Consider the following 25,467-nt stretch of genomic DNA (forward strand, 5'->3'; position numbering starts at 1 on the left):
ACGTCTTGTTAGGTGTCCTTGATCATATAATTAGCCAGTCAGTAGATTAAGCCAACTTTGCAACTGAACAAACGCTCAGTAGTATTTCCTTTCGGACGTTACGGAATTTAAAGGATGGTTTAATGATAAGTTTGTTTAGAGAAGAAAAATAACTAGACATTAGCTGAAGACGAAACGTTGTAAGGGAACATAACTATGGGTTTCACAAATTTCGGCAACTTTTCTTACTTCTAACGGCGCAAACGCAGAATAATTAAATATCTTTAAGATATGTTGCATTAGATGTATGACAGCTTTATTGTTTCGTGGGTTAACCAGCAGAAACCATGATGAATGTATTCTTATATTGCTCTGATCAGATTAAAGAGATATAGGTAAATAAATATATCTTTTCAAACTGATTGATGATAAATCAGAACTTAATTTAAAATTAATTGCCATATCTAAATTAATTTGCAGATGCATTGCCTTGTATTTGGTACCGATCTAGCTGCCATATAATCGGCTGATGATATGTCAGTTATTAAGGGGATTCTTTAAACAACTCCAGGTAGGCACCTATAATATCTTCTTTCACAGACGTGCTCCTCCTCCATTTGCTTTTCACCTTTCAAGTTTCATTTAGAAAGATCATCATTTTTGTAATAGGTCATAATCTGCTACTCCTGAATGAGCGTCTTTTTCTAGAGTCTATCATAATACATTTCGTCGGCATTGTTCCTCTCCTTCCCATCCCATCATCATCATCTTAATCGTCTTCCATTCCATATTTGTGCTACAAAGCTTTCGTATTTATCTGATCACGTGGCTTTAGCAACGACAGAGATATGAATCATCCAAATATTTGCTATTAATTGTTTGTGCGACACTTTGCTCTGAATGGATGAAAATGATACGATGTTTGGTCGAGAATGAACCCGTTTTAGTTGATGCAAATTTTGATCGGAAAGATTTAGCTGCATTTGAGCGTATCCCTTTTGAATAGAAAACTCGCAAAATAATATATTTTATGTTGTAGTTCTAGATATCTAATTTATAAAAGCAGAATATGTTTTCGTTGAGTCATGTCCTTTTATATTATACTCAAAGTATATTTTAACCGAATATGCGTACGTATGTTTGTAATCAACTTCCAAATTCATGAAAAGCATGGTGCGTTTCGAGCCGAAAGATTAGTAACAATTTAAATTTGTATTGGTTTGGACGATGTGTTATAAACGTTTGTCCCAAAGCAATCTGAAATCACATCGGAAATCTAAGACAAAAAAGGAAAATATTTATAATCTCTTTTGTCCAATAAACTTCTAAAAGTAAAGTCGATTTTCTTTTATTTCTATTATCAATCATACATTATGAATCATACCAAATATCCAACTTCAAAATGATAATGTTTGGAGTGATCAAGCATGCTTTTTCCATTTCTCTATCAAACTCTTAGGTAATTCCAGGACTTATATTATGTTTTGCATTTTTGCCGCACATATAATGAAAATAATGTGACAGCATCAGATTGAAACAAAATACATCCACTGACCATTACCTCTTATTCAGGTCTATTGACATGTGTTGTCAGAAAAGGCATAGTTTAGCTATAATATATAGGTATATTCGATCATATCCCCTGGCTGGGCTACATAGTCCTCACAAAGTCAATTACTATGTATTTTTATAAGATATATATAGACATAACTTATATTATTTTCTTAAATCTGTTTTTCGTGTACACGTTGCTTTTGATATCAATGGAATCGGCATACATTTTCGTTCAGAAATAATTTCATCATTGTGGCTTTCGAGAATTTAAAGTGTAATTTCAAAAGTTGATTTTAAATGATTGGAAGAGTTAAGCCAACCTCTGAATAAATGAAAGGTTTAAAAAAAATTTAAAGTTATATTTGAGGTCCAACATAAGAATATGATTCTTTCTGCAATTGTTTCACAAAACTTATAGTTTTATAAAAGAAATACTGTCCCATTAAAAATAAATATTACATCACTACTATGCTGAACGAAAGAGTAAACAAGATTACTTCCTGGTTTGAGATATTAGTTTCCCTCTTTGAATCAATCTTCTATTTCAGGGGTTTCCAAACCATGGCCGGCGTCTTCGATTTGTCCGGCCCCCCAACCAACACAAAACAATAATGTGAAATGAGTTTTAATGTATTGATAGATATTTTGTGTGCTAGACCTGGTTTAGAATTGAATGCAACAATGACACAGAAGCGTTGTTCTTAAAACGATTTTGCATATATTAATTTATTTTTCGCAATCGATTCAGCAGCAAAGTCAGTTCAAAAATCTAATATGGTTCACGTCTCATTAAATTTGGAGACCCCTCATCTATGTCATCAGCGACATTAACATATATCAGGAACAGGAACACGGGGACGCAATCAGGGAAAGTAATGTCTATAAGGAACTTGTATTGGCTTTATTATATGCTTGACAAGGACCGTTATAGCTTTTTGACGAGTCAGGACATCTAACCAACTACCACTGGTTGAAGACGGGAGTCTCTGCGAAAAAAAAAAATAAATTAAATTTATAGACGCGATTAGTTGATAAAGAAAACAAACAAAATAATGTATTAACGAAAATTACAAATTATAACATAAGCAAACGTTCTATAATGATGAGCGGTGACTTTTCATTTATGAATCTTTGTATCTGAATGAAATACAGTTTAATCTGTATTAATGTCGAATACTTTCAAATCTTCAAGCCGTTTCGTTCACAGCAGGCATTTCGAGACAGGACAAATAAACTAAAAAATAGACAGAAATAATCTTTTTTTACTCAAGAAACTGACACATACATAAACTATATGTTTGAGTGCACTAGACTTGGTACGGATAGTGTTCATATCAACGTTGGATTCAGGGATTTTCCAGCGTGAAATAAACATTGTTAACAGAACGAGCCATCTCCCAAAGCTTTTGTATGAACCTCGCTCTCAAACTGGTGTTTCAGTTTTGAAATGAAACACTTTCCAAAACATTTTCCTTCATAAATTATGAAGCTCCATGGAAAACGTAACAGGTAAATGAAAACGAAAAAGCAATTATAATATTAAAATAATAACCACATATTAAGTTTGTATATAGAACCGACATTGAACATTTATTTTGAGAGTCTGAGGTAAACTAAAACAATGTTTGTATAGACACTCAATGTATAAAATAAATTACTACGTACATAGAAAGAAATACATCGTATATACAATAGAACTATGACGTATTTTGTTTTCAAAATTGAACCATAATCTCAGAGTTTCGCTTCACGAGTGTTACGATGGAGATGTTCAGAGTAAGATATAAACTATCAGCAGTATTGTATTAATTATTTTTCAGTGTGCCTCATTACCAATGGTGAAGATTTGTCTATGGAAAAGCAAACTCGTAATATTTACTACTGTATCTTTTTTAGAGCCTCATGCCCGCCAAAGCTTATGATTAGTTTATGGAAGCAAATCTAAGTCTAATCATACCCTAAATGATGATAAGAAACGATCCGAGACTGGTCACCAACAAGGGTGATTTTTTTTGCCCATGGAAAACAAACCTGATCTTAATGACCATCGAAGGTGATGATTTATATACAGGAAACAAGCCTATTATTATGCATCTCTAGTTAAATTATAAAATATGATTTCGAAGTATTTGGACATTCTGAGTCTGTGAAGCCTTTATTCTAGGATAAATGACAACATAATCTGTAATCATTGGATAACAAATAAGCTAACTGTCTTACAATGATTGGTGATAATTATCTATTAGGTTATTTGATCCTAAGGGAAAGGTTATACAACGAATTTACCAGGACAAGGCCATTACAGAATTAAAGAGGAAAACTATAAAGCTGAATGGAAACAGCTGAGATATATGACTACTTGAATGAAAGACAGAAGGAACATGACTTGGTGTCTCAGTATTTTGTAATATGGCTGGAAATTTCGCTCTATACTCTACCGACATAATCCGGTTATGCTATTTTGTTTTATAAAATGATATATTACTATAGGAACGAGTAGCATTGCGTTATATTGGATATATAGTCATTGTTACTTTATAGCCATATATTTAGTTTTCAGATTAAAGACAATATGAAAATATTTGTATGCGTAAGACGCTTGTAAACCCTAAATAGATGAGATTGACAATAACACATACATACATACATACATACATACATACATACATACATACATATACCGTTCCGGTGGCCTAGTGGTTAGAGCGTCCGCCTCGGAAGCGGGAGGTCTTGAGTTCGATCCCCGGCCGTGTCATAATAAAGACTTACAAAATCGGTACTAACAGCTGCCTCTCTTGGCGCTCAGCATTAAGAGGTTAGTGTTAGGACTGGTCGGCCCGGTGTCAGATAATTTGACTGGGTGGGACATCATGCTACATGTCTGCGGCATGATGCCCCAGTGCTAGACATCACTATAAACTGCCACATTGCAGACATCGTAGCGATATGATTGAAAAATTGTTAAAGCTACGTTAAAAATCCAAATTACACACACACACACATACATACATACATACATACCAACAACCACAACAATATCTCTTTTATGTGAATATGTTGCAAACACAAAGACATGTGTATGGACGCTTTTAAAATAGACGTCCACTAACGTAACACATTAAACTCTCACAACTCTTTTTATTGCATGTGTAAATACGGTAATAGCCAACAGGTGTGTATATTACAGGTATGTAAACACTAAAAACCTAAAAAAACTGAATCGAATAAAATAAATGGTTTAATAAACTAATAATAAAAAAGGACAGGTTTAAAAAATATTAAATATTCATCAAAGAGTTGGAATATCCCATGTCCGGCCTCACAAACAATTGCACACAATATCACGATTGTTTTGTAAGTATGTCAGGATTCTTTAATCACTTAAAGCACGGTTCGTTTATCAAAAACATTCATATTTCTTAGCATGTATGGGCCTTCGATTTATACTCACGGAACTTCACAGATAAACCCTCTCCGGCCCTCGCATTCTCGATCGCCCCAAACATTATCCTTAGACTGTTGGATAATCATGCAGTGTTGACCTGGTCCATAATTGTCCGGTTCGATGGGATTCCAGTGTGTGTAAGTAAGAGGATAAGAATTTCCATCTGCACCCATCCACCTCCAATCGTTTTCCGCCATTGCATCCGATCCATCGATGAAAAATTCAGCCACATCTTTTGCGACATAAAAAAGAGGTTATCTCAAACGGCAAATTAAATGAGCTGTCTTTTGAAGTTTAATAATAGCTAAATACAACGTTGACCTGAGACAAAGATACAAAGTTAGCCTCAGACAAATATGCAAAGTTAGCCTGACACAAAATGCAATGTTTATATTGACACAAAGATACAATGTTAGCCTGACACAAATATACAAAATTAGCTTGAGACAAAAATACAAAGTCACCTTGACACAAATATACAAAGTAAGCCTGACACAAAATGTAAAGTTAACCCGACACAAAGATACAAAGTTAGCTAGAGACATACAAATTAAGCCTGACACAAAATCAGTTTATCCTGACAAAAAGCAGAATGTTAGCCTGACTCAAAGATACAAACACTGAAGACACATTATCGAGTTTTCCACCTTGTCATGGCATTTTGGCAAACATACAGCAAACATACACCAATTATACCTTGCAAATACTATGACTAATTATTAATATGAAATCACATATATATATTATGCCTCATTATTAATAACATATCACCTGTAGACATTATGAACACTATAAATAAACAGGTAAATTACTCAAGGTAACATCATTTTAACTTGAGTAGAAAAAGAGAAGTATCTTCCTTGCAACATAGTATTACTGTGGAATGGAACATACGTAAAACAATATTTTATTCTTTAAAAGTAACAAATAAAAAAAAATATGGAGTACGTAATGGCAGAAGCTACACTTTAAATGATAGAATCTGTTTCCTGGTCTCATTTTCATTTTCTAATATTATTTCAATTCTTTTATTTTTTCGAGCAATGCTGATAGACTGCTTCAGCTCTTGAATTGTCAACGATATTCACATATCGTTATGGGGTACTACGCAAAAGTAAATATTTTACAATGTTTTCGACAATGTGTCTTGGAATTGGATTAACAGTCTCTTGTCAACGAACATTTGAGTATGTTAGTGTCCCAATCATTCTTTCTACCATTACCATTGTTTTGATGTCTAGTTAATGAAGGAAATTTATGATCATGGTTCTCCAGAAAACGTGTATATATATATATATATATATATATATATATATATATATATATATATATATATATATATATATATATATATATATATATATATATATATATATGTATATATATATATATATATATATATATATATATATATAATTAGTTAATAATAATAATAATAATAATAATAATAATAATAAGGACTTTGTATAGCACCTATTCTTTAGAAGCTCTAAGTACTTTATAACATTAGACAACACCTATCAGATAAAAAAACATATTTAATGATATGATTACAAAAAAAAACTCCATGAAATTTGAACACATAAAAGACATGCTGATAATATTTAAGGTAGGAAACATTATTAGGTCTTTAAGTTTGTTCTTGCCGTCGAAATAAGTGAGTTTTGAGAGCACTCTTGAATGGGATCACTGTGTCTTTGTGTCTAAGTTCAGTGAGCAATTCATTCCGTGTTGCTTGGCCCTTGTATGCAAAAGAACGCTGTCCATATGACTTTGTTTTCATAATGGGAATAATGAGTATACGATTGTCAGAAGAGGAGCGTAAGTATCTTGATGGTGTGTACACATGGGTGAGGTCGGATAGCTATGTTGGACTAGAGTCCGTCAGTGAAACTTAGCACAGAGAACAAATTTTGTGTTTGATTCTGGATCGAATGGATAGCCAGTGTAGGGTACAGAGCAGCGGGGAGGTGTGCTCTGATTGTGGTAATCTAAGTATGATCCAAGCAGCTGTGTGTTGAACCTTTTGAAGCTTCTGGAGTAGATATTGAGATGAACCAGACAGAATTGAGTTACAAGAGTCCAAATAATAATGAACACACAAGTGTTTTCAGTGGCATCAACTGAAAGATATTTGCGAATGGAGCTGATGCGTCTCAGCTCAAGATTTTCAGCCTTGCATATGTTCATGACATGTTGGTGCAATATGAGAGTACTGTCCAGAGTAACGCCTAGTTTCCGTACTGATTGTGTGAAGGTAATGTTGCTGTTGCTGATATTTATTGTTTGAGGTAAAGGATGTGAATGAGAAAGTCTTTGTGTTGTGATTAGATTGGCATCAGTTTTATCATCATTCATCTGCAGTTTGTTACATGTCATTCATGAAATGCACCTCTCTACACCTTGGATGGTAGCATCAACTTCAATTAGGTGGCTAGATTTGTATATTTGGGAGTCATCAGCGTACAATTGGTGAGACACTGCATGATGATTTATGACACTTGAGAGCAGCTGAGTGTATAGAATGAAGAGAACAGGTACAATAACAGACCAATGTGGAACACCTCAACATATATCAACTGGGCTGGAGTGTATTCCATTTGCAGACAATTTATGTCATGTTGACCAAGTAGGACTTGAACCACAGTAAGGCCGTATTATGAATGCCAAATAAATGCTGAAGACGGTGAAGTAATACATCATGGTCTATTGTGTCAAATTCTGCACACAAATCAAAGAGGATGAAGACTGTAATCTTTTCGTTATCCGAAGCAGAGCAAATGTCATTAACTACTTTTAGAAGAGTAGTTTCAGTACTGTGGCAAGGGCGATATGCAGAGTATACATTGCTTACAAGACTGTTTGAATTTTAATGAGATACAAGCTGGGATAGAATAACCTTTTCTAAGACTTTTTATATGAATGGGAGATTAGAAACTGGGCGGTAGTTCTTTAAATCGTTATGGTCTAGTGATTGTTTCTTCAGCAGAGGCTTAACAATGGCAGTTTTGAAAAATGATACGGATTACCCGGATAAGAGACAGGTATTAATAACATCAGTTAGTGAAGGCAGTACTGGATCAAAACACTCAAGCAGCTGTGATGTTGGAATTGGATCAAGTTCACATGACTTTTGGTGCACTCTTCATCAGGATTGTACGTACGAAATCCACAGGGGCATGTTCAAATGCTGCGAATGGTTGCCGCTCAAATTTTGTATCCCAACTGTATGGTGATAACGAATCGATTGGAAGTATGGTGTCTAGCTTATCTCTAATGGTTTGTACTTTGTCAAGGAAGAAATGTACAAACATATCCGGAAGGTCACACTGGAGAGAAGGTAGTTGGAAGTGGTGTAGATTTGTTCCTTGACATTAGCGTGTTAGTAATCTCGAAAAGCTCTTTGCATCTGGAACTTTCCATGATCTTAGTAGTGTAGTGGGCTGATTTCGCTGCATGGACTATATTTGTGACATTTTTCTTAGCGGTTTCATAGATTTACTTAAGAATAGCGAGTCTGGTGGAAAGCCAAAGCCTCTCAGCTTTACGGCGGTCTCTTTTAGCAGTGCGAAGCTGGTCTATATCACTGCTATACTATGGAGAACACTTCTGAATTGATACTCTGCACTTGGTAGCTGGGGCATGTTTGTCAATCAATGAACGCAGGCAATTATCGAGTTGTTCTACTGTAGGAGGTAAGCAAGTTGTTAAGTTTGCTTGGATGTCATGCATTAGTTTTGTTCTATTTACGATATGGAGGTTCCCCTTAGTAACAGATAAGGTGGAGGGTTAGATACTGATTCTTCAAGATGTCATAGAATACAGAGGTGATCTGATGCAAGTTCATGGGATACCAGGGAGGACCGTATATTGTTATGATCAGGTTTATGAAGAATCGCGTCTAAAGTGTGATCATGTTTATGGGTGGGTTGGTTAACTGACTGTTTGAGGTTCAAAACATTGATGGAATCTAAGAGTTTTGATGTGTTTGGGTTTCCGGGACAGTCAGAGTGAAAGTTGAAATCTCCAAGAATAATCAGATTGCCACCTATCGAACTTCCATACTCCAGGAGATTCGGAAACAATTTAAACAAAGAGAGATTTAGTCAGCTTGTTTTTTTTTTCTATTAGGAGAAGGGTGGTATAAGCAGAAAAAATGGACTGACCATTGCTCCAGTGTGAGTGTGGTTTGGACTAGTTCAAACGATGTGTAGTCGAAATTGAATGTTGTCGGGTGGTTAAGACGTTTGATCATGGAGTTCTTTGTGATGACAGCAATTCCACTTCCGAGAGAGTTACGGGGGGAACGACTTGATGGAGTAACCAGTGGGTGTTAGATCCGCACACTGATGTTTTTAGCCATGTTTCTGTCAGGAAATAGACGTCAATATTCTGGTCGTTGATAAAATTAACTATTTCTATGATCTTTTCCGTAGTCCTACTGATTGGGCAGTGACTAATGCAATACGCAGAAGTATCTCTTGGATAGTTGACACAAATGTTGACGAATTAATAAGGATTTGAGTTAGGTTATCTAAATTAACGGTCGAATTTTTAAAATGTTGAGCCGGAAAGGGCATAAGGGAGATAATTGGAATTCTTCTTCCTGTTCTACGCCGGCCGGCTTTGAAACAACTTTTTTTTTTGTTTCGCTTCTGTTTACATTTAGGTGATGATGAATGTAGTCCCAGTTCGTTTAGTCTAGAGCACAATCTAGTGTGGAGAGCCAAGGAGTGGTCATTTAAAGCAATTAATGAGGGTCCATCATAGCATAAACGGTTTGACTGGCGAGTATCACGTGATGGCGGTTTGTTTAGAAAAAGGTGAAGTTTCCAAAACAAGTAGATGAAGAAACACGTACTAACTGAACAGCCAATGCATAATGAACACAATAACGTAGACGAAGACAGACAACAAGCACAAATATGAAAACGGCACAAAAATCGGAACAGCTGCTTCAAGCCGGTTTAGCGATAGCGGCCATCTTGATCCACAATTGAAGGCTTTGTCCTCCTAAAGAGTTCGTACAATTTGTTTACTTAAATTTTTAGAACTGAACTGTAACTTTCTCCCATGCCGCAATGCCATATCATGATGTGTCGTTGAACTTTAATGTATTACATACATACATACATACATACATACATGCATACATACATACATACATACATACATACATTCATGCATACATACATACATGCATACATACATACACATACACACAGACACAGACACACACACACACACACACATGCATGCATGCATGCATACATACATACATACATACATACATACATACATACATACATACATACATACATACATACATACATACATAGATGCATACTCTTGTCAGTTATCAAGTCGCTTCTGACCACTTGACTAGTTCCATCTGCATTTTATCAATATTCATCTTTTTCCAGTTGCATCTACTGGTTGATTCAGTTCTCAATTTTGGCAACTGGCTTCAATCCCAGAGCTACAAAGTCTACACACATGACGTGTCTCCTATATTGTATCTAGTTGGTCGTGTTGACAGCCGTTATTTAGGGTGTTAGTTACCATGACTTATGCCATTTGTACACCATGTAATAATTTCATTCCTACTCAAACAATACGGAGATACTGCTTGCTGTTTCCCTTTTTATTTCCAGAATAGGTCCACAGAGAAAAGCCTCCGGGGGGATACAGATGGTGGTAGACTATGAATAAAGCACGCAAAAGAGCTCCTCCGCGACGAAAAGCTTCATAGGGGTACAACGGGTGTCAATCATATAAGAACTTCCTCCACTCCAGCTACAGGCACTTCTCCATCACTTGATGCTAAGGCGATAAAAAAAACATAACAAGATAGGTAAATGACAACATTTTAGCAATCTACAACCGATACATCAAACAGCTGCTAATCCAGCATCTGCGGAATCTATGTCACAGCATCGGAATCATGAGGTGGTGGACCAGGCCGTAGAGATGGCAACGTCAGCATTGGTGGGGGATACACTGATATGTGCATAGATTTCTGCAGCTCTCACCTTGTGCAGACGAAATCCCAGAATAGGTCCCGGAACTATCCACATTAACAGACTGGTAGTGATAATGTCTACGTTAGTACAGAGTGCTCTTTCTTCATTTTTGGTAGAATCTTGCAGGCGCAGTTGGAAACAATACATCGATTGTTCAACCGCTTTAAACCTCGACAGCACTGTCCCGGTTTCAAGTACCAATTTGGTGTTTTTATATCTCGTATAATTTTGACGAACACTATGCACCATCAGCCATATATACCTATGTCTCGGCTATTGGCTATGTGCACAAGCTAAGAAATATCCCTGATCCAACCAATTCATTTCTTATTCAAAAACTACTGCAAGCGCTTCATAATCATTTACCGCACACAGATGTCAGAATACCAATTGAAAAATGCATGCTACATAAACTCGTTATATTCCTGCCGACATTTACCCACAAAGTTTTTCGTGCGGCTTGATTTAAGTCTACGTTTCTTCTTGCATTTCATTATTTTCTGAGGAGAAATGACCGTTAGACAGCCTGGTTGCAGCATTCCAAACTTGCTTCATTTCTCTCAGGTTCGGATCAATGACGATGTTTTAGTTGTCCAGTTTACACATTAGAAACACTCCAATGGTACCCTTTTTCGCTTAACTGTCGTGCCCCAAAATGTACAAGACCAGTGCCATGTCCACGCGCTGCGCCATTATTTACAACTGCGGAGTTGTCAGGTGGGACCACTCTTCCTTACCTCTCGGGGGTTGCCCATAACTAGGCAATAGTTCAATCAAGCCCTACGCACAGCGCTCCTGAAATGCGGTTTTAACTATCAATTATTCAAAACTCATAGTTTTAGGATAGGGGCAGCCATCGAGGGTGCTAAGCAGGGTCTCTCAGACAGTCTTATTTGGGTCTTGGGTCGGTGGAGGTCCGATGCCTGTAAGAAATATATACGGCTGAGCGATATTATTTCCAGTCTGTAATTTAGTGCTGACTTCCGTTCGGGTAAACGTCATCCTATCACTTCCTACTGCCGTGTTCTGCTTTCCAATTCTTCTTCCAGGTCTCGTGGGTGCACAGACCGCTACAGTCGTCCACATCATGCGGACACTCTTCATATGGATTCATTGAAGAGCATTTCACTTCATATGGTTCATTGAAGGTGACCGTCTTGCATAAACGTTCTTCCAGTGGCGTTCTGCGACATGTAATACGCCCTTTTCGTGATGTGGGGTGCACAGATCGGCATTATCTGTATGAAATATATGCTCCTTTATGTTTTTACTTTTACATTCTAATTTAGATGCATGGACATACGTTGTTGCACATGTCATCATAGTAGTTCCTACTGCCGTCTTCTGCTTTCTAATTCTTATTCTTCCAGGTATCGTGGGGGCACAGACAGGTATAGCCGTCAACATCATACGGGCACTGCGATATCGGGTGCACAATTCGTCGTTATCTGTATAGTTGTCTTGTGGGTGCACAGACCGATACAGCCGTCCACATCATACGGGCACTGCTCTTCATATGGGTTCATTGAAGAGCATTTCACTTCACATGGGTACATTGAAGGTGTGACCATCTTGCAAAACATTCTTCCAGTGGCGTTATGCCACATGTAATACACCCTTTTCGTGATATGGGGTGCACAATTCGGCATTTTCTGTATACTTGTACATACGATATATTTTCTTTTATGTTTACAATGTTTTGCTTTATATTATAATTTAGATGTATGGACTTCATTTGTTGTTCTACACGTTATCATATCACTTCCTCCTGCATTGTTCTGCTTTCCAATTCTCCTTCTTGGTCTCGTTTTAGCAACGATGTCGTTGCCTCAACTTGATTGGTTGAGGTCGAGGCGACGAACTGATCCCATATCTTGTAATGGAGCAACAGCAAAACAAAATCATCACTAAAGTCAGCAAAACAAATAGTGTAGAAATCTACTACATACGTATAATCATGTTGTGAAAGACATGTTGGCTTATTTTGATTTTAATAAACCCTTGCACGATAAAATAAATTGTCATAATTACACTAACCTCACCGAGTCCGCCATACAAGATAACTCGAGACTCTCGCCGTGACCCCTTTTCTATATAAGGCTTACCAGACCATATTTGGATATTCTACGCTATGATATTATCAATCAAGTGGAGAATAAATGGTTTCTTGGTGGGAATTCAAAGTTGCCGATAAACCGTATTTACCCTTAACGCGAAGAATTTCTGACTCAAACCGCGCCATATTTTTGCTGTGATTTGTTTACGTTTCCATATAAGGCCTCCATGTTCTTATATGGCACACAAACAAACGAGGCTGAGAACGGAAGTAATCATTATTTAAACTAATATGGCGGACGATCTAAACGAAAATATCGGATAAGAAAGATAAACGAGTTTTTACAACTATTTCTGCAATGATTTGCGATACGTCCGGTATTAAATAAGAGGACTACTCAATTTATTGGATTATATACATGGAATATGTTCTAATTGTTGATATTAGGCTAAAGGAGCTAAAAGAGGCGACATTGACTCATATATGCTCATGTTAGTACCCCGTCCACGAGGTAGAAGTAGGGGTACAAACATTAGTACTATGTCTCGTGGGTGCACAGACGGATATAGCCGTCCACATCATATGGGCACTGCTCTTCATATAGGTTCACTGAAGAGCATTTTACTTCACATGAGTTTGTTGAAGGTTTGACCATCTTGAAACATATTCTTCCAGTTGCGTTATGCGTCATGTAATACACCCTTTTCGCGATATGGGGTGCATAATTCGGCATTATCTATATACTTGTACATTGGATATATGTTCTTTTCAGTTTACAATGTTTTTGCTTTGTATATTAATTTGGATATACGGACTATGTAGTCTGAATGTTAGAATTCTTATCTTATCTTATACTGTATTACCCTCTCCCCTCTTTCTTGTTCATTTTGGACTACGCAGAGAGCGCTAGATGTGGCGGGCCCTCTCTGTGTGGTGGCGGTCGGAGCCCAAAATTTCAAGCACTTGAGCTTCATTATGTATGTAAAGTAAGACTAAAGAATCCATGACTTGTGTATAGAGAAGATATGCCATAATAGCAGTAATTTTGATAATGCATTTGTATATATTTTTACTTGAATTATGTTTTATTTCTATATATAATCTAGTGAAGTCACTAAAAGTGGCCTGCAGTAACAATCATGGAGTATGTTATTATTTCTTCCCTGATGCCTAACTCTATAAACGCTCACCTTGCATTATCATTCCAGGATCACTTATCTGTCTCCTCAGTTTTGCTGTGGCTCGGGCTATAAGCAAACGCCTAACCATATATTCACACATACATACATACATACATACATACATACATACATACATACATACATACATACATACATACATACATCCATCCATACATACATACATACATACATACATACATACGTACATACATACATAAGCTAGAGTGGATTGGCGGCCTATCTGAGTCCTTGGGAAAGTCACAGAGCTTCTATTCATTGAAATGATATAGCCGTTAACGTTTGAAAAGCGCCTTTTAAACTAACAAACAAAATAGGCAAACACGCAACAAGCAAATACTATATTCAATATAAAAACCCCTAAAATACACTGCTTTTATCCCATACATTTGACAGTCTACTGCAAGCATAGTGTGCACAGAGTAGTAAACAATTTCCACTTTCCGTCATCAGGTAAACATTTGTTGACGAAGACATATTATATGCAACACATTTACGTACTAGAGAGAAAAATTGTTGAATCTTGTGTCCATCACATAGGTCCCTTCCGATGGAACGACCTATATACATGTACACCTTATTTACTAAAATTTCGAGTCGAAAAGCCATTGATGTAAACGTTAATTTTGGACATCACATCTGTGTGATATAAAATGTCTTTAAAGATTAGTTCTTCACTTAAAATCCCACTTCTTTGTACCCTCTATCTTACAAGAAGAAACATTTAAAAATGGATGTTTTGCTGTTTAAAAGTTACACCAGTATTCGCAATACAGCAGCTGTACTTGAAACGTCATTTTCGCTCAGAATTATGAAAAGATCATTCACTAAGTTTGTTTTGTAGGACGGAACAATTCTGTCCCCGGATCACAATTTTACAACTGAAACTCGGCAAGGCCTATTTCGTGATGCAAAGTTCTGATTCTCGGTTGGAAGTTTCTTTCCTTGCATAGATGCAAATAATATAATCCAATTGTCACACATCATGCCATCAACATGTTACGATTTATGGTGTTAACGATCTAACATATTGAAAATGAAACCAGTAACAGTTCTTTAAGTACTGTGAATTAAATCCTAGACGAGCCTAAATGTACTATCACATGTCCAAATCTTTAGAATGTTCAGAATTCCTAAAGTATCAAAGGTCATGATTTTTTCACAATACTATAATCCAGAATGTATTAAAACGAGTCTTCAATAATTCCAATATAGTGCTTTAGGCCAAAATATCAAAGAACACTTTGTAATTGCAATGAATTCCAATGAATAGTTTCAATAAATAATTCTACTTAAATTATATTTGAAAACAAATATAAGTGAATCTACAGACTGATCATGAAACAGGAATGAATCATTGTTTACCAAAGTCTTTATATACATTTCACACTATTGTCTACGGAAAACAAAATAACTCGTACAAACTGTCAACTCTTGAAATCAAATTCAAATAAATATCTTTGGAGTATGACAAAACTCAGGTAGGCATTAATTCCACAACCCACAATCACAGGCAGAAATTAAGCACACAACATAGATAAACATATAATTCCTTCTCATAGAAATAAAGATTTGTACTATAAAATTTTCTTTAACATACTAGTACTAATGCATTTGATATTATACCAATTAAAATCACATTAGCATATAATTTATAAATGGTACAAAATAAAGTAATATATTACTTTATACACGTGAGACGATATCGGAAATCAAATTATATTTTTCTCTGCTGTCTCTAATATCAATCTTGTCAGCCTGTAGCATCATATTGTTACAATATAGATGAGCTACGCAAGAAATTTAACTAGTACATAATAGAATATATAAATGAGAAACTTCGTGAGGAAATTATTTCACATATAAAATACACAAATAAAATCAAGTTTGATTTTGAATCCTCCAACCGTAAACTTGTGCAGTCTGTTATTAATTAACGGATACAAACACCAAGTATTATACCAATGATGGTATATGATTGTATCAATTATGGTATCAATGATCAATGATGGTATCGAACACTCAGTCAAACAATAAGGTTTAAAGGCAATGTCAGTATCCGAAGATGATTTACCGAAATTTAGATTTTAAAATATACAAGCGACTTCTGTGAGGTCTTAACACAGAGTGGTAACAAAGAGGCAGACGCCTGTAGGTTGTACCGAAGGTGGAAAAATATCAAAGTGGTTGCCACTGCATATACTGGTGGAAATATTATTTCTTCGCCTGCTTCTACATTCAGATTTAACTGATTTTGGAACATTATGACACCTGCCAGTACCTCCAATTTTGTAATTCTGATTCTGTGTAACAGCCTGCAAATTATTCAAATAATATTTTGGTCTCAATTAATAAGATCATTCACATGTCCTTTTTCGATTTGTTCGCGAAAACATTCATAGACAAATCTATGGCACACATATCTTTTCCCCCAGCAGTAAATCTAGAAACAAAAACTCGTTTTAATGATATTATTCTTGTTACTGTTATTGCTGTTGAGAGCGCATTAACAATGGATAAATCTCCATGGACTCTAGTCTATGCTATAACGACTCATTCTCTCACAATGATTAATTATTTCTGATACCAGTATATGGATTGTCGATGATCGGATAGAATGGTAAAATTTAGTTTATTTGTCAGTGTTTCGAGCCAGAAGAATATCTTATCTACAAAGGCTTATCATAGACTTCACAGTCCAAATACCGGAATGGTGATGATATAGTAAAAAAAAAACACTAGCTGGTAAAAGCAATGTGACAAAAAGCGTGACTTTGATCTCGATACTGAATTCATCATGACACTGAAACAGCGACAGAATAATCATTGTGCGAGCTGAAACACATGAATGTTGTGGCAGTATTCGAAAAATATTCCAAGACAGTGTACCGTGGAAAGAATTAATAGCAGTCTTGGTCACACACGCAAAAATGTGATGCTGACCAATCCTGAATGTAATTGACGTCGGGGCTATGGTGGACTGCTTTCACAAAAGTGAAGGCGGTGGTAATTGTGTATCTTCAGAAATTACATGTAATTTTTCACATACAAATCCACGTTGAGAAGAAGTTCAACCTAGTCTGTGAATTGCAGATCTACCACTCGATCTTACCACGCTGGAAAATGTATGTGTGGTCACATTCCAGAATGGGTCAGTAGCTCATTTTACCACCTTCAAATTCACCAGGTTCATATAAATATCTGACAGTCACATTAACTAGTACTGGCTGTTTTGAGAAAAAGTCATGTTGTTGTATTAGTATGCATTTTTGTGATCGCATGTATTGGTTGAATATAAATTTCACGAGTAATTCATTATTTAACTCAGTCATCACAATTGCAACGATTGCCTGATCGTGATGAATTGTTGTCTGTCCTCACCTGATTTCGACACTGTGCTGTTTCATCATCGACTTTACGCACCAAGAAATTCTTTGTCTGGATCAACCTGTAGCTACATATCCATCGTAGACCACCTTGTTGTCCTTGTTGATAAATCCATTCAAATGCAGATGCAACTACAATTGTTGTCTTTGATTCAGTTTCTTTATATCCGCTTGTACTGTCAACGACATTCAACGCGTATTTGCTTGTGCACGATTGACGTCTACCAATTTTAATATTATCATGCGGTAAAAAAAAAAAAATATATGCCTGATGAACCTCATTGGGAGTGATAGCATCAAAATGTGTGTACTGAATTTGTTAAGGTGGTGTTAGGTAAGTTTGCCACATTGCCTGTCGCGCTAAGCAATTTGCAGAAACAGAATGTGCGACACCTGCTGCATCAGCAAGTTTACTAATCTTTGATCTACACATCCAAAATTCTCATGGGCTATAATAAACCGATTCCATTATTGTAATGATAATAATCGGCTGACTAATTACCAGCCCCTAGCACTAGTTTACCTTTCTTCGCATATCTTATCAAACAATTAGCAAGCGATTGGCTGAGAGACTGATGTTTTATGGCATTTAACGTATGAATAAGCTTCACATCTGCAACATGTCGTTGTTGAAAATCTTTATTTTTATACACGACATCACTAACGTTGCAAGCATGATCAATCGCATTTATTGGATAATGCCCTGGTCTTGGATGATTTCGCTCATCGAGTCGGATATCAAGTCGGGTTCCAGGACCACAATAATTATATCCAGTAAGAATTTTTCCGCCAGGATACATAGCCCATGGAGCCCCTGTTAATTTTCCCAGTGAAGCATCAATATCTCCAACTGTTTTATTATAGATAAATTCGTATTTTTTAACCACATTTCATACATTTTCCTGTAAGTGCACGCTTTTTATTCCTAGTCAATCCACTGGTGGGGGTGGGGGCTCTGCATCGAACACAATATAAATTAATATTATTTATTATATTTGTACAACATGGATATGATTGATTTCCAGTGAAACGAAAGCAAGAGCCAGTCAAGCATCATGCAGCGCAATCAAATTATATCAGAACAGTTCTCATAGGTCCATCTGGGTCAAGTAAGACGCAATCGTTGCTTAATCTGATAATGAGATGGCTCAAATGGGATAAGTTATATTTAGTGGCACTATTCTTTATAACTGATAAGCGATGTTTGCAACGTGCTTAAAGATTTTAATGAAAATATTAAATTGTTGGACGAGGACGATTATGGTATTATTGACTTTATTACCGATATTGATGAAGCTCCATTTCTGATTGATATCGATAGCTGTATTAATAATCTTGTAGTACACGATTATGTGATTCTGGACAAACGATTAAATCCAGCTCGGACATTTTCTGGAAGCAGGCACAATGATACAGACGTGATTAATGTAACTTAGCGATATACACAAATACATAAGGCGATCGGATAATACTGCAATCTTTTAGTTATGTTTAATGGAGTCGATACACATACTCTGCGAAACATTCGTCAGACTGGGATGTGGATATGATTAAATTTAGAAATTTCTTCTCGCGCGCTAAAATATTTCCTCATAGATTTATCACGATAAATTTACATGACTCCGGGTCTTGATATCACGGATATCTCGACCAAATCTTTGGTTGAGAGACCTGTCACTTTTTTACACAAATAGCAGGAGGGTGGGTGACGACCAACAGGTCAGTGAACGATGACATACAAATCTGACACGAGACAAAAATAAGCTAACCCGGCTAGAGGACTCGGTAACGCTAGTATTTTCATTTTCATCCATCGGCTGCTCTAAAATGTTGTAGGGTTCACCCTCCCTGCTGCTGAAACATTTGCTTGCCAAAGTCTCTCTGTATATATTTACATGATCAGACTATGAAAGCGAGGTGAATTTACGAAAAATGTGAACGTGTTGGACCCAAGAGTGAGTGTAATTTTCTAGACTTCGATTCTGGAGCAAGTCTGGTATGTAATGAAAAGAAAATTATCTTATCCTTTCAGATAGATTGATGTACGCACGGTCCAATGCATTCGTTATATGTAAAGGACTTCAATAAGAATAAGAGAGCTATATAAAATACATATTTGAAAATATTTTTGAAATACGCATATATTCTCCAAAACAATTAATAATAATATAAGCGGTTAATTCATTAACACAAATTTAAAAGATCTTTGTCCGAAATCAGTATATAGCAGCAAAATAGATTTTTTCACTTGTTGAACTTACTGTTACCGACTGCAGGCACGACACTCCATGTTTCTAATACTGAACCATAGCTTTGCGACACTGCAGGTTCACTACACGTGTCTTGTGTTTGCTTGTATGTGTTTTCTTTGTACGGAGCGGGAGCTGGTATTGTGGGCTGGTGTTGTTTTTATCGCTTTTTATCGTTTTGTAGATGCACTAATGTAGTTCATATGTACATTGTTTTAACTGGATATTGTGCTGCAGACTAGCTCTTGCTTTATTCTAGCGACTAAAGATTCGGTCAAGTACTTTGGCCTTGAAAAAGCAGCATGCCGCACTATAAATAATTATCCAAGATATTTGACAAAAGTAGCCAAGCAGAATTATAAACTCTAATTATACAAAGGCCTTGACAAAATAGAACAGCGGTATACAAAACATGCACTAATTATACAACGGCCTTGACAAAAGTAATACATTGTATGCTGCACTTAGAAATTCTTCAAGGGCCTTGAGAAAGGTAGTAGAGCAGCAGAATTCGCTTTAAATAAGTACCGAACTCTAATGATCAAAGGACCTTGAGAAAATTAGTAATGCGGTATACCACACTCTAATTAGACACGATGCTTACAAAGTAGTAAAGCGGCATACCGCGCTCTAATTATGCAAGTTCATGGCAAAGGTAATACAGCAGCATACCGCACTGTAGATAATTAATCTCCCAGTCAAATAATGTCTTGTAAAATGCTCCTCATGTCACTGTGCTATCTTTACTGTCTGACGTTTTTGAAAAATTGCTTGGTACTTAAAAAAAATAAAAAAATACCTGGGGCTGCCGCCAGAATTCCCTTTATTATTGCCATTTCTTCAGCAGTTTCAATTGCTGCTAGGTCAGTTCCGAATACTCGACAGTACATCTGCAAACATTTGAATATCGTCAATATTCTGGATTGCTTTGCCTATATATGTCTGTTATATTTATGAAGATTCTTTATGTGGTTATTAATACATAGCACTTACATTTTTAGACCCAATTATGACCGTGTTCTAAAATTGACAAACACGCAGAAATTGGCATCGTATTTCGTATATTATTTTAATACTTTATAAATCTTCCAGTTTGTATTTTGTCCAATATATGTGGTTGCTTTAAGCGAGGCCATGAATTATAACATATCTTAGAAGAACTGCCATTAATGTTGACAAGCGAATCCATTATGCCTTTATCCCTTTTATCGCAGGATAAGTTAACAAGTGAATTGTGCATGATACTGTAGCAGTTTCTTGTTATTCTTCAGTGTTAAATCTTCTTTAGTCATTACTTTCTATCATATTAGAAAAAAAACTATTTTTGTTTAGATACAATATGTACATGGGAACATATACAATATGTGCATGGGAATATATATAATATGTACATGGGGACATATATAATATCTAAATAGGAACTGATACAATTAATAAATGGGAACAGATACAAAATGTACATAATAACAGATAAAATATGTACATGGGAACAAATACAATATGTACATGGGAACAGGTACCTGTAATAGAGTATACATCTGACACAATGTACACAATGAAAATATTTCTTGAAATAGTGTATGAATTAAGGACACTACTAGGAAAACATATTTCTAAAAAGTATTTTCTATCCCCTCGTGGTACAGCTTTACTTCGATTGACCTGTAGAAAGAACGATTTATAATCAATTTCATAGTTTATGTAATATTTTAAGTGAAATGTTGGTGGTTAAGAAGGGGAGAAGCAAATCAAACAGAGCCTAATTTTTCGTTGGCCGTAGCTATAACCGTACCGTTATGGCACGCTTTTCAAAAGTCGTTCGTATCGAGTATCCTGTACTGAAACATGAATGGATTTTGCTGATTTTGCTTGAAGCTTTTACGATTAAAAATGTCCCTTATCTGAAACAAATAGTATAAATTATTACACTGGATCTGCAAACCTAGGATATTTTTTGTAATTGGCTGGTTTCATTTGCTAGTGTCGGTTGCAGACACAAAAGTGTAACAAGAACAGAACATACCTAAAATAAACACACAGGCGCCAAGGGCATAACTGTACCCACTAGCTATGTACGGAATGGGGTAATCACAGAAATTTCATGCCTGAATTAACCTACGATATTCATTTACATTTAGAGGATATTTCTTAAATTAATACAAGACTAAACAAATGAATTCTAGATATAATTTGTGAAATATAGAGGAAAGATGCGACCCCTACACCCTCCAAATACATTCATCCAGACAGTTGGTGGCCTTCACTTATATTAACATAATGGCGGGAGACATGATATTCTATTTTAAATGTGGTTACTCTGCGAGTGCTGAATTTAGGAAAAATTGGATGCTAAGTGAAGGAGTTAATAACACACTTAGCTGCAAATGAAACATAGAGATTTGGCTTCACCTTGCATCAGTGTTTAATATGTCACCGGCATTGCTTTTGGGTTGAACGCCATACATCAGCACATGAGAGACTTAACATGGCGGCCAGTATATTTAGTAGAGAAAGAACCCGAAAAAAACCCGCGAGGAAAGATCAGCCTGCAGGAAACTACTGGCAATTTTCCTCATATACGCATGCTGTGCGAGCAGAAACTCGAATCCAGGCAGGCTGAGGTCAGTTGGCAGCGATCTACAAAAGCGAGTGCTTTAGACCACTTGGCCACCTATTAAAGAGCAACAAGGTTTCTGATCGATTCTGAGATTTCTTGGTAGGGTATAGAAGACAGTGAGAGCTGTGCTCAGTTGTGTGTACGTGTGTTGATAGGGTAGGTGGGCAAAAAATGGTAGCGGGCATCATTGCATTAGCTGGGGCGCAAACCGCTAGCAATCGAATTAAAAGCGCGGTGTGTCTATGGAACAAAATCATAGACCTTTGAGGGGACCATACTTAGGTGGATAGCGAGGTTGTAAGAAAGCGAATACCATCACGAAGCCTAGTTAATAACACGATGTATACCATCAACAGCCATGATCCCACCATGAACAAAAACGGGCAAAACTTTTGCTAACGTCAAACATCAACACCAGTTGCGTTGTCAATGACCGGATATACAATTATGGATAAGTCTACTGGCATGCTGGAAGTGTTGGACGAACAAGAGCTCAAACTGGCGGTTAGCAATGGATGATTAGGTAAGGCATACATTTCGCAGTACAGCCCATTTTGAGGTAACGAGCACATACGCATGCCCAAACGGATACCTAAAAGAGCAGTCATAAATATAGAAAACCTTGACCCCAGGTGCTTTGAATGATCTTTCCTATCTGCAGTATGTCCTCCAAATGACCATCGTCCAGTGCGTACAATCAGCTAAAGTTGGCATCAGGGAACGCAACCCTTTCACATGTTTAAGTTTGCGATGATAGTGTTTGACATTACAACATTTAACAATGTTAACCTTTTCATCGCTTTGGTTTTGGATCACGCTATTTAGCTAAAATCATATCCTTGAAAAGGAAGAACCAGAACTTCAGTCTATTGCTACTTAGCGAACACAAAGCTCCGACTTAATATGGTTTAACTGGTTTAGTATCTTTCATATCTGGCGAAAGTGTATGGGTAAGAACTTGGTGAATAACCACACCACCTTCGAATACCGACGATCCACAAATAATATATATATATATATATATATATATATATATATATATATATATATATATATATATATATATATATATATATATATACAGAGAGAGAGAGAGACAGACAGACAGACAGACAGAGAGACAGACAGACAGACAGACAGAGACAGAGAGAGACAGAGAGAGATAGGTGAGTCGAGGTAGTTTAACCTTTGCTTTATCCAACTTGAGGGAATGTAAAACAATTTATAACATCGGCTGTTTCTATGATGTTGAAATCCATCGGGACACATGGCATGAGAAACTGTCCAAAGAAAAAGGAAACCAAACATAACAGGTTGAAAATAAATATCTAAACTATCAGTTTTGCTCTTTATCTGGAATAAATTATGCATGTATGTATGTACGTACATACGTATGTATGTATGTGTGTATGTATGTATGTATGTATGTATGTATGTATGTATGTATGTATGTATGCATGTATGTATGTATGTATGTATGTATGTATGTATGTAAGATCATATCCTAAATAACTAATTGTTTTGAAGTTTGTAGGTTTGGTAAACAAGTTTATGCACCCTTTTGACCTTGAAAGATTAAAAAAGAATTCTTTCTAACAAATTTGAAGGTATTTGAATTCCAGGAATTATTTTTCCTCTGGGAAATTATTGTTCACTTGATTTCTGATTTCGTAGCTAATAAAAGACTTGACTGTTGATAAGTTGGAATGGGCTGAACATATATATTTGACCATCATCTTAGTTATGTTATTGTGTCTTAGTTTGTTGTATAAGGGTTTTATATCAATTAAACATCAGTCAATTATTATTTGAGAGGATTTAGTTATTTCAATTATTCATGTGAATTTCAAGATTCTAATAAACATTAGGGATAAATAACTATTTTCCAATTACTTTGTCTTCATTGTAATATATTTTGGATTAGATCATTGTGATATGTCAAGACTGCTCGCACATCAAACTATAACAGACTACTGGGATATCAAAACAGTAGACTGAGCTATATTCATCAATGTAAACTTATACCTTTAAGGGTTTCTTTCAACATACTCTAAGTCATTTGTAATTAACTAGTATAAAAACACATATACACACATACTTTAGCCCGAATGTTGACATACCCAGATATATATATATATATATATATATATATATATATATATATATATATATATATATATATATATATATATTTCTATATATATTGTCAAAACATATTTACAGTTTTAAAAATATTTTGAGTTTGACTTTTGAAGAGAAAACAAAATCATTGAAAAATAGTATGTATCTGCTTGTTATATTTTCCACAAGTTATTGAAATCGTAAATAGATATACTTTTTTGAAAGGGAACGAAGCATGGTCCAAGTCTAAAATATATACCTTGTCCGCCCATGTCAAAGATACGCATACGCAACTGACTAGTAACCCTGTGCCAAACATTGTGGCTTTGGTTGGGTAATGTAGATGTTCTTCATCTTCTTTCAGATTTAGTGGTATGTACAGTAAATTTCACGTGCATATATAAAATTTAGTTTTTTGTTTTGTGTTTGGAACCACTTTGGATTTTTTACTGTTTTGGATTGCCTGCTGTTTGATGTCATATTGCACATGCACGTCAGTCTGCAATCTTCTATTTTGCATATGTTGTACGCACCTGAGAAGGTAAATACGCTTGAAACTTAAAATCTGAACAAAAGACCCTTTTAAATGCATTGGGTCATCCAAATGATCGAGTCAGCAAGTAATCGCCGTACATTTATTTGAGCAGCGCGCTGTGCTTCGCTGCTGCCTTTACGCCTGTTTAAAATTGTGGTCGATTAGCCCCATTTTATGGAGTGACATGCAAGTGAAAAACAGTATCATTTCTTTTTAGATGACGGTATTTTTTCTCGAGTTGCACAGTCGTACGATGTATATCTTCGACTCTGATGCAATGGAGCCTAACTTTGTGCACGTCCT

At 35.9% G+C, this 25,467-nt stretch overlaps 1 protein-coding gene across 1 annotated transcript; it reads right to left on the reverse strand.

The window, feature by feature from the left end:
• Positions 1 to 1,968: 1,968 nt before the first annotated feature.
• Positions 1,969 to 20,781, reverse strand: LOC149784752 (perlucin-like). Its single transcript, XM_089933043.1, has 3 exons — positions 20,691 to 20,781; positions 4,985 to 5,210; positions 1,969 to 2,519 (listed from the first exon to the last, which is right to left on the reverse strand). The coding sequence occupies exons 1-3, from the start codon at positions 20,779 to 20,781 to the stop codon at positions 2,486 to 2,488; spliced, it is 351 nt and encodes a 116-aa protein (XP_089789169.1). The 3' UTR covers positions 1,969 to 2,485.
• Positions 20,782 to 25,467: the final 4,686 nt, after the last annotated feature.

This window comes from Sinohyriopsis cumingii, chromosome 14, assembly GCF_028554795.1.
Source record: "Sinohyriopsis cumingii isolate HCF-2022 chromosome 14, ASM2855479v2, whole genome shotgun sequence".
Classification (NCBI taxonomy): Eukaryota; Metazoa; Mollusca; class Bivalvia; order Unionida; family Unionidae; genus Sinohyriopsis; species Sinohyriopsis cumingii.